This window comes from Quercus suber, unplaced genomic scaffold (assembly GCF_002906115.3).
Source record: "Quercus suber isolate HL8 unplaced genomic scaffold, Cork oak 2.0 scaffold_37, whole genome shotgun sequence".
Classification (NCBI taxonomy): domain Eukaryota; kingdom Viridiplantae; phylum Streptophyta; class Magnoliopsida; order Fagales; family Fagaceae; genus Quercus; species Quercus suber.
This window is the reverse complement of record NW_027069502.1, coordinates 142,917-155,773: the sequence shown is the minus strand read 5'-3', so window position 1 is coordinate 155,773 and position 12,857 is coordinate 142,917. Positions and strand designations below refer to the sequence as shown.

The window sequence follows — 12,857 nt, the reverse complement described above, 5'->3', positions numbered from 1 at the left end:
CAGAATCTTTTCCGAAAAATATTCAAACCACGGGTAAGGGAGATATTTTGGACCCTCTCTCAACTGCTGATGTGGAAAAAGGCAGAACTTACTCACTTCCAGATCAACCAAGTCTGTCCTTATCAGTTAAACCTGATGTACTAAGTGTTACTGGAAATTGTGAAAGCAAATGGAAAAGAATAACCAGAGCTTGTGTTGGAATTGATGTCGTTATGGAGGAAGCAGTGGGAACCAAAAGAACCACCCGACACACAGCTGGTCAATTTGAGTTACAGAAAAAAAGAAAATCTGTTTCTCAGACAGACAATGAAATTAATATGATATTGGCGGTGGCTGGTTCCCAGCCCTGCCAGAAGCCATGAGTCTCCTATGTTGGAACTGCCGCGGGCTTGGGAACCAGCGGACAGAAGATCAGCTTGCAGAATTAGTGCCGGCACAAGCTCCCTCTGTCGTGTTTTTAGCCGAAACATGGACAGATAAAGCAAGGCTAGACTTAGTTCAAAGACGTATTGATTTCAAAAATAAATTTGAGGTACCAAGGAGAAATAAGGCGGGTGGTTTAGTCATTTTTTGGAAGGCTGACTTTGATCTTGAGGTTGAAACTTTTTCTAAGTATCACATTGACACTACTGTAAACAAAAACAAGGAGGATGAATGGAGGTTCACGGGTTTTTATGGAGAGCCGGATACACATAAAAGACATGAAGCTTGGGCTAAATTACGTAGCTTAAAAAATAGGGGTCCATCGCCATGGCTCTGTGCAGGTGACTTTAATGAAATTACGAAGCAAAATGAGAAAAAGGGAGGGAGGATTCGGCCTCACAGCCAAATGCAACCTTTCCGAGATGTTTTAGATGAATGCCATTTCATGGACTTGGGTTTTGTTGGCTCTCAATACACTTGGCACAAGCATTTTGTCGGGTATACAGTGTGGGAACGCCTGGATAGGGCTGTAGCGACAAATGAATGGTTCTCTTTATTTCCTGGAACTAAAGTCCACCACCTTGATGTCACCACCTCGGATCATAAACCCCTTTTGATTATTCGAGAAGGTATGGACTGCCATATGAAAAAACCTTTTCGCTTTGAGCATATGTGGATGTCTGATGCAGGTTGTAGCAAAACTGTTGAGGCAGTTTGGAGGGAAGACAGTGCTGAACCGTGGGGCACTAAAATCATTAAAAAAGTTGATAAGTGTGGGAAGGAGTTAGACAGCTGGAGTAGAAAAAATTTCAGCAATGTCAGGCATGAATTGGAGAAGAAGCGAAAACTTCTTGTGCAGGCCGAGAAGCAAGCAATCAGAGGGGGTGATCCTAAACATATGAGGCAACTTGAGGGGGAGATTAATGTATTAATGGACAAGGAGGCAAAGATGTGGGCTCAAAGATCACGGGTTTTGTGGCTAAAAGATGGTGACAAAAATACACGATATTTCCATAGTAAGGCATCACAGCGGAGGAGTTGATACAAAGCAAGTACATAACTCTATAACAATAAGATTAGATGAATTAAAAAAGGATTACGTGGTTTGAGCCATGGGTCTTCCCTATTTCTTCTTAACCTTGTTGAATGAAAAAAGGATTCAAGCATTCAAAACATTCCTAGACCCTTAAGTGTTGAAAATAAAAGTTATTGAACATGGATTAAAAGGTAAACGCCATGGCATCTGAGGAAGAGAAAAAGAGGAATATAAATCTACCTATAGGTGAATCAGAATTGAACTGCCAAGAGCAAACAAAAGTAAAATGGCTTCATTTCCTTCTTCTTTCCTTACACATATTGGTGACTAACAATGATAGAAAGAAAAGCAAGCATTTCTCACCTCATTCCCCTCCACTCCTGGTGCTAACATTACAGTCTTCCCTCTCTTCCATGACACAAATTTCTTCAATCACTAAGACAAGAAATCCACACACCCTTTTTTTTTTTTCATCAATCTCCTCAATGCATAACACTAAACCATGAAGAAGGTGTTACCCATGACTGGATCAGAATTGCAATGCCGAATGAAGCCGTAGCTGAACTTTGCTGACACATGCACAATCATCCAAAAATCTGAACTTGTAGCTAAATTTATGAACACCGAAAAGGGGGAATTTCTTGTCTTTTACATAGGATTGAACTGTTGGTGTCAGTGTCTTTGAGATTTTGGCCAAAATCTTATAAATCAAAAGAATTCAGCTACCAATTGTATTTCTTTGTTTTTAGAGAATTTTTGACAGATAAGTAGGATAATTAATTGATATTTAGTTCTAATAAAAAAAAAAGAAAAAAAGATGAAGCAGAAGAAGAAGAGTTTGAAGAAGTTACCCATGAATGGATTAGAGTTGCATCACTGAATCTCAAGCCAAGAGTGAACTTTGCGCACACAGACAAATCATCTTTCACCGTTGCCATCCAAAAATCTCCACTTGAAGAAGAGCGATCACATGTTGTTATTATTAGATATTGGGTTTTTTGTGTTCTGTTTGTTAATAGGCAGACTTGCATTTTGAGTTCTTTCTTCAGCAATGGGTCGAGCTGGGCCGGCCCGCCCCATTTTTACTTGGCCCTCGGCCTCAATGGGTCGGGCCAAGTGGAACTTGATCAAGTTTTGCATGTGAGGTAGGAATTAAAACTTGGACCAAATATAACTAATACTTAAAAATAAAAAATAAAAATCCCCTATTTTGGAGTACTTGAATTCAGGTTCATTACCTCCTTCCCTTGGTCATTCCTTCATAACTTTAATTCCTAAAGTTAAATCCCCAAAATATATCTCTGAATATAGGCCAATTAGTTTGAGCAATGTTTTATATAGAATTCTTGCTAAAGTTTTGGCTAACCGTTTGAAAAAGATTATGCCACAGCTTATTTCAGAACACCAGAGTGCTTTCATGTCAGACAGGTTGATTACAGATAACATATTGGTTGCTTTTGAGACACTCCATTATATGAGAAATCATTGCACAGGCAAGACGGGCTTTATGGCTCTTAAACTGACATGAGAAAGCCTAGACAGAGTTGAGTGGAGTATATGAAGCAAGTGTTGGTAAAAATGGGTTTCATGACCGTTGGGTTAACTCATGATGGAGTCTATCACCTCAGCCACATATTCAGTCTTGATCAAGGGGAACCCATGGACACATCATCCCCACTAGAGGCCTTCGCAAGGAGATCCCTATCTCCTACCTCTTCCTGATGTGTACTGAAGGATTACATGGCATTATTAGTTCAGCTGCAAGTAAGGATGAGATTCGAGGGGTGTCTATTTGTAGATCCAGGCCTAAAATAACTCATCTTTTGTTTGCAGATGATAGCCTAATTGTTTGTAGAGCCAAGGAATCTAAATGTCAAAAGTTGCTGGACTTGTTGGCAATCTATAAAGGAGCTTCAGGGCAAAAAATAAATAGATCAAAAACAAACCTCTTCTTCAGTAAATCAACACCTCAAGATACATAAGATGTGATCAAGCAAACTCTTGTGTCTCGGTCATCCATCAATATGAGAGCTACCTTGGATTACCTTCTTTTATTGGCAGAAGTAAGAAAAACAGCTTTGCAAAGATAAAACAACAGGTGCGGAAGAGGATACAAGGATGGGAAGGTAAGCTTCTATCACAGATGGGGAGGGAAATCTTGATTAAAGCAGTGGCCCAAGCATTACCTACATATACAATGTCATGTTTCAAGCTATCGGGGACTCTATGTCATGAAATTAAGGCACTTATTCGGAAGTTCTTTTAGGGTCAAAGAGGAGATAGCCACAAAATCCACTGGATTAAGTGGCAGGAGCTATGCAAACCAAAAAGTCAAAGGGGTATGGGCTTTAAGGATTTATCTTTGTTCAATGATGCACTCTTGGCGAAGCAAACTTGGAGATTATTGCACAATGAGCATTCTCTATTTTATAGGGTGTTCAAGCCAAAATTCTTCCCAAATTGCTCCATAATGCAAGCCAAGGCTCCAAGCATTGCCTCTTATGCTTGGAAGAGCATTATTCGTGGCAGTGAGGTGATTAGGAAGGGGGCACAATGGAGGATTGGAGATGGGCATTCGGTTAGAATTTGGGGTGATAGGTGGATTCCTGAGATAAGTAATCTCAGGATCATATCGCTAATCTTGCACGGGCAGGAAGATGTAAGAGTGAGCTATTTGATTGATCAACACCAGAGGATGTGGAAAGATGATATTTTGGATCATTCATTTTATGAGTTTGAGGCCAACTTAATCAGAAAAATCCCACTGTGTAAATCACAGCAGCAAGATGTCTTGATTTGGCTGTTTACCTCTAATGGAGACTACTCGATTAAATCAGGATATAAATTTCTGCAGAATGAGGTGTTGCAGCAACAATCAGGCCCCTCTAATACTGCTACAATGAAGCCTTTGTGGACAACACTTTGGGGTCTTGACGGTCCTGGCAAAACTCGCAATTTCCTATGGAGGTCCTGTCAAAACTCCCTACCTACTAAAGCCAATCTGATGCGAAGAAAAATAATCACTGAGGATCGATGTGAATAGTGTAAGTGTCACAAGGAAGATGTGTTGCACACGTTATATGGTTGTCCCAAGCTCGAAGATATGTGGAGAAGGAAACCAAACTGGACCCGTGCTTCTTTGAGATAGGCCGTTTGTTTTACAAACTTCCTTGGCATGATTCTGGCAAAAAACAATGAACCAGAATTATTTGGATGGGTGGTTTGGGACCTTTGGAATCGACGAAATAATCTTCGATTAGGAAAAGCTATCTACACCTTTAGTCAACTTCTGGAGAAGGCAGTGGAGAGGAAGCTCGAAGCATAAGCCCCTCATCAAACTCGTAGTGCAGCAGCTGCAGCTCGGGTTGGTTCGTGGACAGCCCCTGATTTGTCATGGTACAAAATTAACTTTGATGGGGTTGTTTTTGTGAAGGAGGATAAAGCAGGACTTGATGTGGTCATTCGCAACTCAGAGGGTTTGGTCATGGCCTCTCTCTCACAGTTGATTTCTCTACCTTACTCCGTAGTTAAGGTTGAGACTTTGGTAGCTAGGAGGGCATTGGAGTTGGCAGTGGAAATTGGAATTGATGGAGTTGTTTTGGAGGGCGATTTGGCAGTGTTGATGCAGACCCTGAAGAAGGGAACTCATTCTCTTGCTCAGTACAGCCACATAGCAAATGACATTTTATTCTTAGCTCCATATCTTTCTGACTTAAAATTCTCTCATGTAAGTCGTTCCTGTAACAAGGTAACTCATTCTCTTGCGAGAAGAGCGCCTCTTTCTCCACCTTTGTCTGTCTGGATGGAAGATGTCCCACCAGACGTTGAACCTATTTACATGGCTGATCTTCTCAATCTTGCATATTAATAAGATTGGTCTTGATTCTCTATAAAAATTAAAAAAAAAAAAAAAAAAACTTGTATATTGATTATTAAATTGTATGTACATTACTATTTTATATTTTATACGTAGTATGGATATAATTAATATATAGGAAAAGAAAAAAAAAATTAGTTATCTAATTTTATGTTTGACCCCCTAATGATAAATTACTAGTTCCACCACTGATCTTTTTATATCAATCTTTCATATTTCTCAATAATAAGAAAATTAAGACTGCATGCATTGCCACGTAATTATAAAAAATCTCCAAAATAAAATGGATACTGCACTAGATTAAAATTTATCATCTAATCTAAATATTATATAAAATTTACGAATTGAAATTTTAATTATACATTTTAATTTAGTTATGGCTGTAATCAAATTGAGATTGATTTAGTTATGGCTGTAATCAAGTTGAGCATCAAGTCCAACAATAAAAGGAATGTTAGATATGACCAATACTCAATAGGGTGAAATTCAACCCATGAACTCCACGTGATAGCAGCTATCTTTGAATGATTAAATGCAATGGCTAAAGGGTGAGCCGCTGCTCTAGATGCGATACACCAAATGTTGAAGTCTCACAAGCAATGCATTATTAGCAGCACCAGTGGCGGGCGGCTTTGTCAAAAAAAAAATTAATATAATTTTATTTTATTTTAATTGACCCTCTTAAAAAAAAAAAAAATTGAACACTCTGAACGTAAATTTTTTTATGAGCTGAAATAAGTTCGAATATAATTAATATAATTCTCTTAAAATATTTTAGTCTTTTTTAAAAAAAAGGTTCAAGAACAAAGTAAAAATTTGTTCATCTTAAACCTCATAAATATTAACAAATTTGAAATAAACAATAGATAAAATTTTATTTTATTTAAATACTGTTTACAATTCACTTAAAAAGAATAATTAATATGTTTATTGTATATTTAAAAACAATAGATAGTTTTCAGGATTTAATCTTAACAACAATAATTAGTATGTTCATTGAATTAAGAAACAATATGCCAAATAAACTTATAATTTTTCTTTCATGAGAATGCTATATCTACAACATTTTCAACAAATCGTAAATGGTATATTGTTACTGGCTATTATCAATTAGCAAAAAAGTAATTTCAGTAATGGATTTAAATTAGAACCAATAATAACTTATCACCTAAGATTTTGTTGTAAAAAATATTGTGAACATAGTACTTCTCATCCTTTATTCTTTTGCTAGTACATACTATGGACAAATTTGTAATAAGTAAATCACGTTGGCCGCAAGATTCATCTTTTACTCAAAATTCATCTTCTTACTAATCCCCCTAAAAACAATCCTTGGAGCCGCCGCTAACTAGCGCCACAAAGTGCACCTAAGCGTAGACTCTTAAACAACCTTTTATCACTTCATGCAAATTATTTTTCTTATACTATTACATTCTTTATACTATTTCAACTATTTTAGTCCTCTAAATTTGTCCAACATTTTGTTATAAATCTTCATATTATTTTCCCTACACTATCTTACATTCTCACACGTGTGTGTCACTATATGTTATATTAATTACTCAAGGAGACTTCTTAAGATGTTTATATCCTCAACAAGTGGTATCAGAGCCAATTTTGGTATGGGGCAAAGGTGGTAAGATTATTAAAGTTCCTTTTGTAGTTAGAGCAGAAGCAGGATGTATGTACTTGAAACCCTTTTGCAAATGGAGTAGAGATAGGTCCCTTTCGTAGTTGGAGCAGGGACAGTATATTGCACCAAGCAAACCCATAAAGCCTACACAGAAACAATCTTGGAAAATGCCTAACAAAGGATATTTGTTAATAATATTTGTCAATAGTGTTAGACAACGATGATGTTGAGGTGTAAGGTTCTCATGGAAAAAGACGTGCGGGATAACACGTGGAGGCATATGCATGGATGATGCACTAATGAAGGAAAAAACCCTCTAAGCAAAAGGGAGTGAGTAGCACTTGTTCGTGGCCCACAAAGAAGACTTGAAGCCCACAGAGAGGTAGAGACTTACACGTGAAGGAGAGATTGTTGAGTATACACGTGTAAATGAAGTCCCACATTAAATAATGATGAGAAGAATGAGTATTTTTTTTTTTTAGAAGAGAAGAATGAGTAATTAATATAACATAATTGAATATATACTCATTGGGTTTAGGCCCTTTGGGTTAAAGTGTGTCTCTATATGTTATATTAATTAGTTAAGGAGATTCCCCAAGGTGTTTATCTCTCCAATACACTACTTAGCCATGACTATTGCTTACTACTACAAATTTTATTTTAATTAGAGGACAAAACAGTAACCTTCTCAAAGAACCCAATAATGAAGGAATTCCATACTCAACTTCCTCTCAAAAACTTGGGTCCAAGAACTCTCCAATCAGAGCTTGACTCATGAAAATTAAGTTTAGGCATAAGTAGTGGCCGAAATAAAATTAAATGAATAATCTTAAACTTTTCTCAACTTGATTACGATCCTTATCCTAAATTTAGTTGGTGAACATTGTATAATTAATCCTACTCAAATTTAGTTCTTGGAGTGAATTCCAATTAGCTCAACTGATAAAGGCGTTGATGGTTGAATAAGAGATCTAGGATTCAATCTCCGCTAATACCAAAAACCGATTAGTGTTTTGATTTGATAATAGCTCTTTATCATCAAAAATGAACGTTATAGGTTGAAACTCTCTTAAAAAAAAAAAAAAAAAATTTCATGAACTTCCCTTTCTCATGCAAAAGCCAGACTCTTCATTGTTTTATTTATCATGTCAATCACCATCTCTAGTTTATTATAAAGAGTACAAGGAAATACTTAACTGACAAAGACATTTCTAGTCAACCATTCCGATAGATAAGGCCGCGTAAGGCCGCGTAACCCGCGTTGTTTTACCGTAAAACCACTGTTTCCCAGCAATTTAAATGTGATTCGTCATAGATGTGCTGCGCACACGCCAGGGAGCCCATTGGTCCGAACGAACTTGCTTGCTTACACTTTTTTTTTTAATTAATTAATTTATTTATTTTTTATACATAATTACACTATAGGGTCCGTTTGGATACAACTTATTGTTACTGAAAGTTGCTAAAAACTGATTATTGCTAAAAATACTGTAGGAAAAAAAAATTTTAAACGTGTGAATAGTACTGTGGGGCGCATTTTTAATATTAAATATTACATGAACAGTACATAAACAGTATGTGAACAGTATATACACTATCATGAATAGTATTTTTTTTTCACAAAGTCAGTCATGAATAGTATTTTTTTCCACAAAGTCAGCAAAAGCGGGCCAAAAAAAAAAAAAAGAGAGGAAAACGCAAAGGAGAAAACGCACCGCAACATTGAGCGCAATCCAAACTCACACTATATTGCTACAATTTTTTTTTTCTAAACTCTTAAGTACTTTATGCATAAAAAGATACCAATTAAAATACAAGACTCTTAGCAGTTTGAACTTAAAATATGTATACAGTATAATTATAATTGAAAAAAAATTCAAACACAATAATTTCACAGAAGAAATTTTTTGTCTAAGTGTGGGTTTGGATTGCGCTCAATGTTGCGGCGCGTTTTCTCCTTTGCGTTTTCCTCTTCTTCTTTTTTGGCCCACTTTTGCTGACTTTGTGGGACAAAAAATACTGTTTATAACAGTGCATGTATTGTTTACATACTGTTCATGGACTGTTCACGCAATATTTAATATTAAAAGTGAGTCTCACGGTACTATTCACACATTTAAAAATTATTTTGCTACAGTGTTTTCAGCAACAATCAGTTTTTAGCAACTTTCAGCAACAATAAGTTGTATCCAAACGGACTCTAAGTGATAAGTTTTTAGTTTTACTAGTTGTTATTGATGGAGAAAAAAAAAATTTAGTGTAGGCACAAATTATAATCAATAACAATTTTTCAACTAGAATTTGTTGTAAAAATCTTGTGATGTAGTATTTTTCATATTAACTACTAGTTATAGGCCCATTAGTTGCCTTTTAAATATATATATATATATATATGTTTGTAAATTAATATTGTTATTATTGTGATCCATGCATGTTAGCATGGGAATTTATAAGTATTTTTATTTTAAAAATATTAAGTAGAAATAATAATTGTAAATAACAAAATCATAATTATAATCAAGGAAAATAAAATTATTGCTTTTGCTTCCAATCGTTGCAAATTAATAAATAGGCATTATTAGTGAAACAATAAATAAAACTTGGGACAATACTTTTGCTGTATTAAAATTCTTTCAACTACGACAGAAATTATCTTCTTCTTTTTCTTTTCTTTTTTTTTTTTTTCTTTTTTGAGAATGTACTATAGAAATTATCTTAAAAATACTACAATATATAAAATTCTAGAAGAACAATATGTAAATTATTTTTAATGTGAAGGAAAGAAAGAGACATGACAAAAAATTTTCTTTAATAATAAAGAGATACAAATTATGGAAAAAAATGAAGCATAAAAAAAAAAATTATTACCACTGCACATCCTTGGTGCGATGGTCACTCCATAAGTATAAATGCTTGTGAAGTGTGGGGGGGCAAGAGTCAGAGTTCAAGTCTCTAGGAGGGAGTTTCACACACATATATACTTAGACTAGGCTAGAGTAGAATTCTATCTTGTATAAAAATAAAAATAAAAATAAAAATAAAATCTTTAAATATATAAAACAATTTTTGTCTCACGGTACTATTCACACATTTAAAAATTATTTTGCTACAGTGTTTTCAGCAACAATCAGTTTTTAGCAACTTTCAGCAACAATAAGTTGTATCCAAACGGACTCTAAGTGATAAGTTTTTAGTTTTACTAGTTGTTATTGATGGAAAAAAAAAATTTAGTGTAGGCACAAATTATAATCAATAACAATTTTTCAACTAGAATTTGTTGTAAAAATCTTGTGATGTAGTATTTTTCATATTAACTACTAGTTATAGGCCCATTAGTTGCCTTTTAAATATATATATATATATATATGTTTGTAAATTAATATTGTTATTATTGTGATCCATGCATGTTAGCATGGGAATTTATAAGTATTTTTATTTTAAAAATATTAAGTAGAAATAATAATTGTAAATAACAAAATCATAATTATAATCAAGGAAAATAAAATTATTGCTTTTGCTTCCAATCGTTGCAAATTAATAAATAGGCATTATTAGTGAAACAATAAATAAAACTTGGGACAATACTTTTGCTTTATTAAAATTCTTTCAACTACGATAGAAATTATCTTCTTCTTTTTCTTTTCTTTTTTTTTTTTTTCTTTTTTGAGAATGTACTATAGAAATTATCTTAAAAATACTACAATATATAAAATTCTAGAAGAACAATATGTAAATTATTTTTAATGTGAAGGAAAGAAAGAGACATGACAAAAAATTTTCTTTAATAATAAAGAGATACAAATTATGGAAAAAAATGAAGCATAAAAAAAAAAAATTTATTACCACTGCACATCCTTGGTGCGATGGTCACTCCATAAGTATAAATGCTTGTGAAGTGTGGGGGGGCAAGAGTCAGAGTTCAAGTCTCTAGGAGGGAGCTTCACACACATATATACTTAGACTAGGCTAGAGTAGAATTCTATCTTGTATAAAAATAAAAAATAAAAAATAAAAAAAAATCTTTAAATATATAAAACAATTTTTTTTACCATGTATGTTAGTCGGTGGATTTCAATAATAATATATAAAACAATATGTAATCATTATTTAGGAAGTTGCACTTGCCTAAAATGGAACTAAAACTTTTGTTCAATAATAGGAAGGGTTCTTCTTAAAAAAAAAAGAAAAAAAAAAAGAGGAAGGGTCGTATAGAATTTGTGGAGAAACTTAAAAAATTCCAACAAAAAATTTGACGTAATTCTTAAAAACTTTCATATACACCCTAAATTTCACAATCATGCAAATAGGAATAAAGATTTGAATCACAATTAGACAGAAATTATATGAAATAATGAAATTAACTAAACATCACCCACCAGTTTTTTTTTTTTTTTTTTTTTTTTGAGAATGAACTTGAAATTTTATTAAAATTGGGTTACCAAATTGGCTAAGTCATGCTAAACAATAAAGATCATTGGATTGGGAACTTCCTCCATCCAAACTACATAGTCGGAGACATTTATGGAATATCTAGCTAAACTATGAATTAACTTATTTCCTTCTCTTCTACAATAAGAATATAGCAATTTTGAATATAAATTGAAAAATGCAATGGCATCCTGCATTAGTGGCTCCACTGAAGCAATAGTATTGCCACCTGCCTTCAAAGACTCAATGATCAACTCNAAATAAGTTATTCATAGTTTAGCTAGATATTCCATAAATGTCTCCGACTATGTAGTTTGGATGAGGAAGTTCCCAATCCAATGATCTTTATTGTTTAGCATGACTTAGCCACATTAACATCAAATAATAACAACCATTTTTAAACAATTAAAAAAAAAAAAGTAAATCAATCTTTGGCTACAAATATCGTTCAACCATAAATTTCACATACAAAAATCAATTTGTAAAATAAAAAGTATTACAACCAATAAGAGAATAAGGTTAGAGACAAATTGAAAATGTGAGATATATATATATATACACATACACATTTGATATTGTGGAGAACAAAAACAAAAATGCAGTAGTGAAACAAAATTCTCCATCACAAATTTTAAGCTTATTGGTTATAAGGACAAACAAAGAACATATTCATATAAAAAATATATGGAGGGGAAGGGGAAAAAGAAATATATTCACCAATAAAGGGGGGATGAGGAAGGTGAAAGGTTGGGAAGATAACGAAACATTATACATTTAGATAATTGAAGTAATTGCAATTGTAATTGTTAAAATGATGACTATGATGTTCAAGCTTGAGAATGATATGGTTTTATGTTAAGGTAATGGACAAACAAACAAATATATTGTAAGCCCATGAAGGGCTAACCCTAACTTTTATATATATCCTACTAGGGTTCAATGCAATCAAGAATACTGTAAAGATATAGCCCCAAGGGTTTTGTCTTGTGAACATAACCTATCAAGTCGAACCAAGTAACCCTTATGTTTTCTCTCTTTCTTGTTTACAACTTTCTAAATTATTTTATCCTCTTCTTTCAACATATTTTATGAGAAGCAAATTTTTTAGAGGTTTCAACATGGTGCCATCCTTTTTAACTTTTAACTATTTAACTATTGAGGTAAGTGATTGACACTAGGTTACATGTTCTTCATTCAAACATTATATATCGATGACACATGTCTTGTATTAAAGAGTTACATTTTTTTTTTAATTAAAAAAAAGTTACATTTTTATGACTAACTGATTGTTGGGGAAATAAACATCTTGAGGAGCCTCTTTGAGTAATTAATATAATATATAGAGACACACTGTAACCCAAAAATGTCTAAACCCAATAGGTATGTGTTCAATTGTTTTATATTAACTACTCATTTTTCTCATTATTATTCACATGTGAGTCTCTGCCTCTCTGTGGGCT

The 12,857-nt window shown here is 33.6% G+C and overlaps 1 protein-coding gene across 1 annotated transcript; it reads left to right on the top strand.

Moving 5' to 3' along the window:
- Nucleotides 1-358: 358 nt before the first annotated feature.
- LOC136066492 (uncharacterized) lies at nucleotides 359-1,465 on the top strand. The gene has a single exon (XM_065770856.1). It carries the CDS (start codon nucleotides 359-361, stop codon nucleotides 1,463-1,465), a length of 1,107 nt encoding a protein of 368 aa, XP_065626928.1.
- The last annotated feature ends 11,392 nt before the right edge of the window (nucleotides 1,466-12,857 follow it).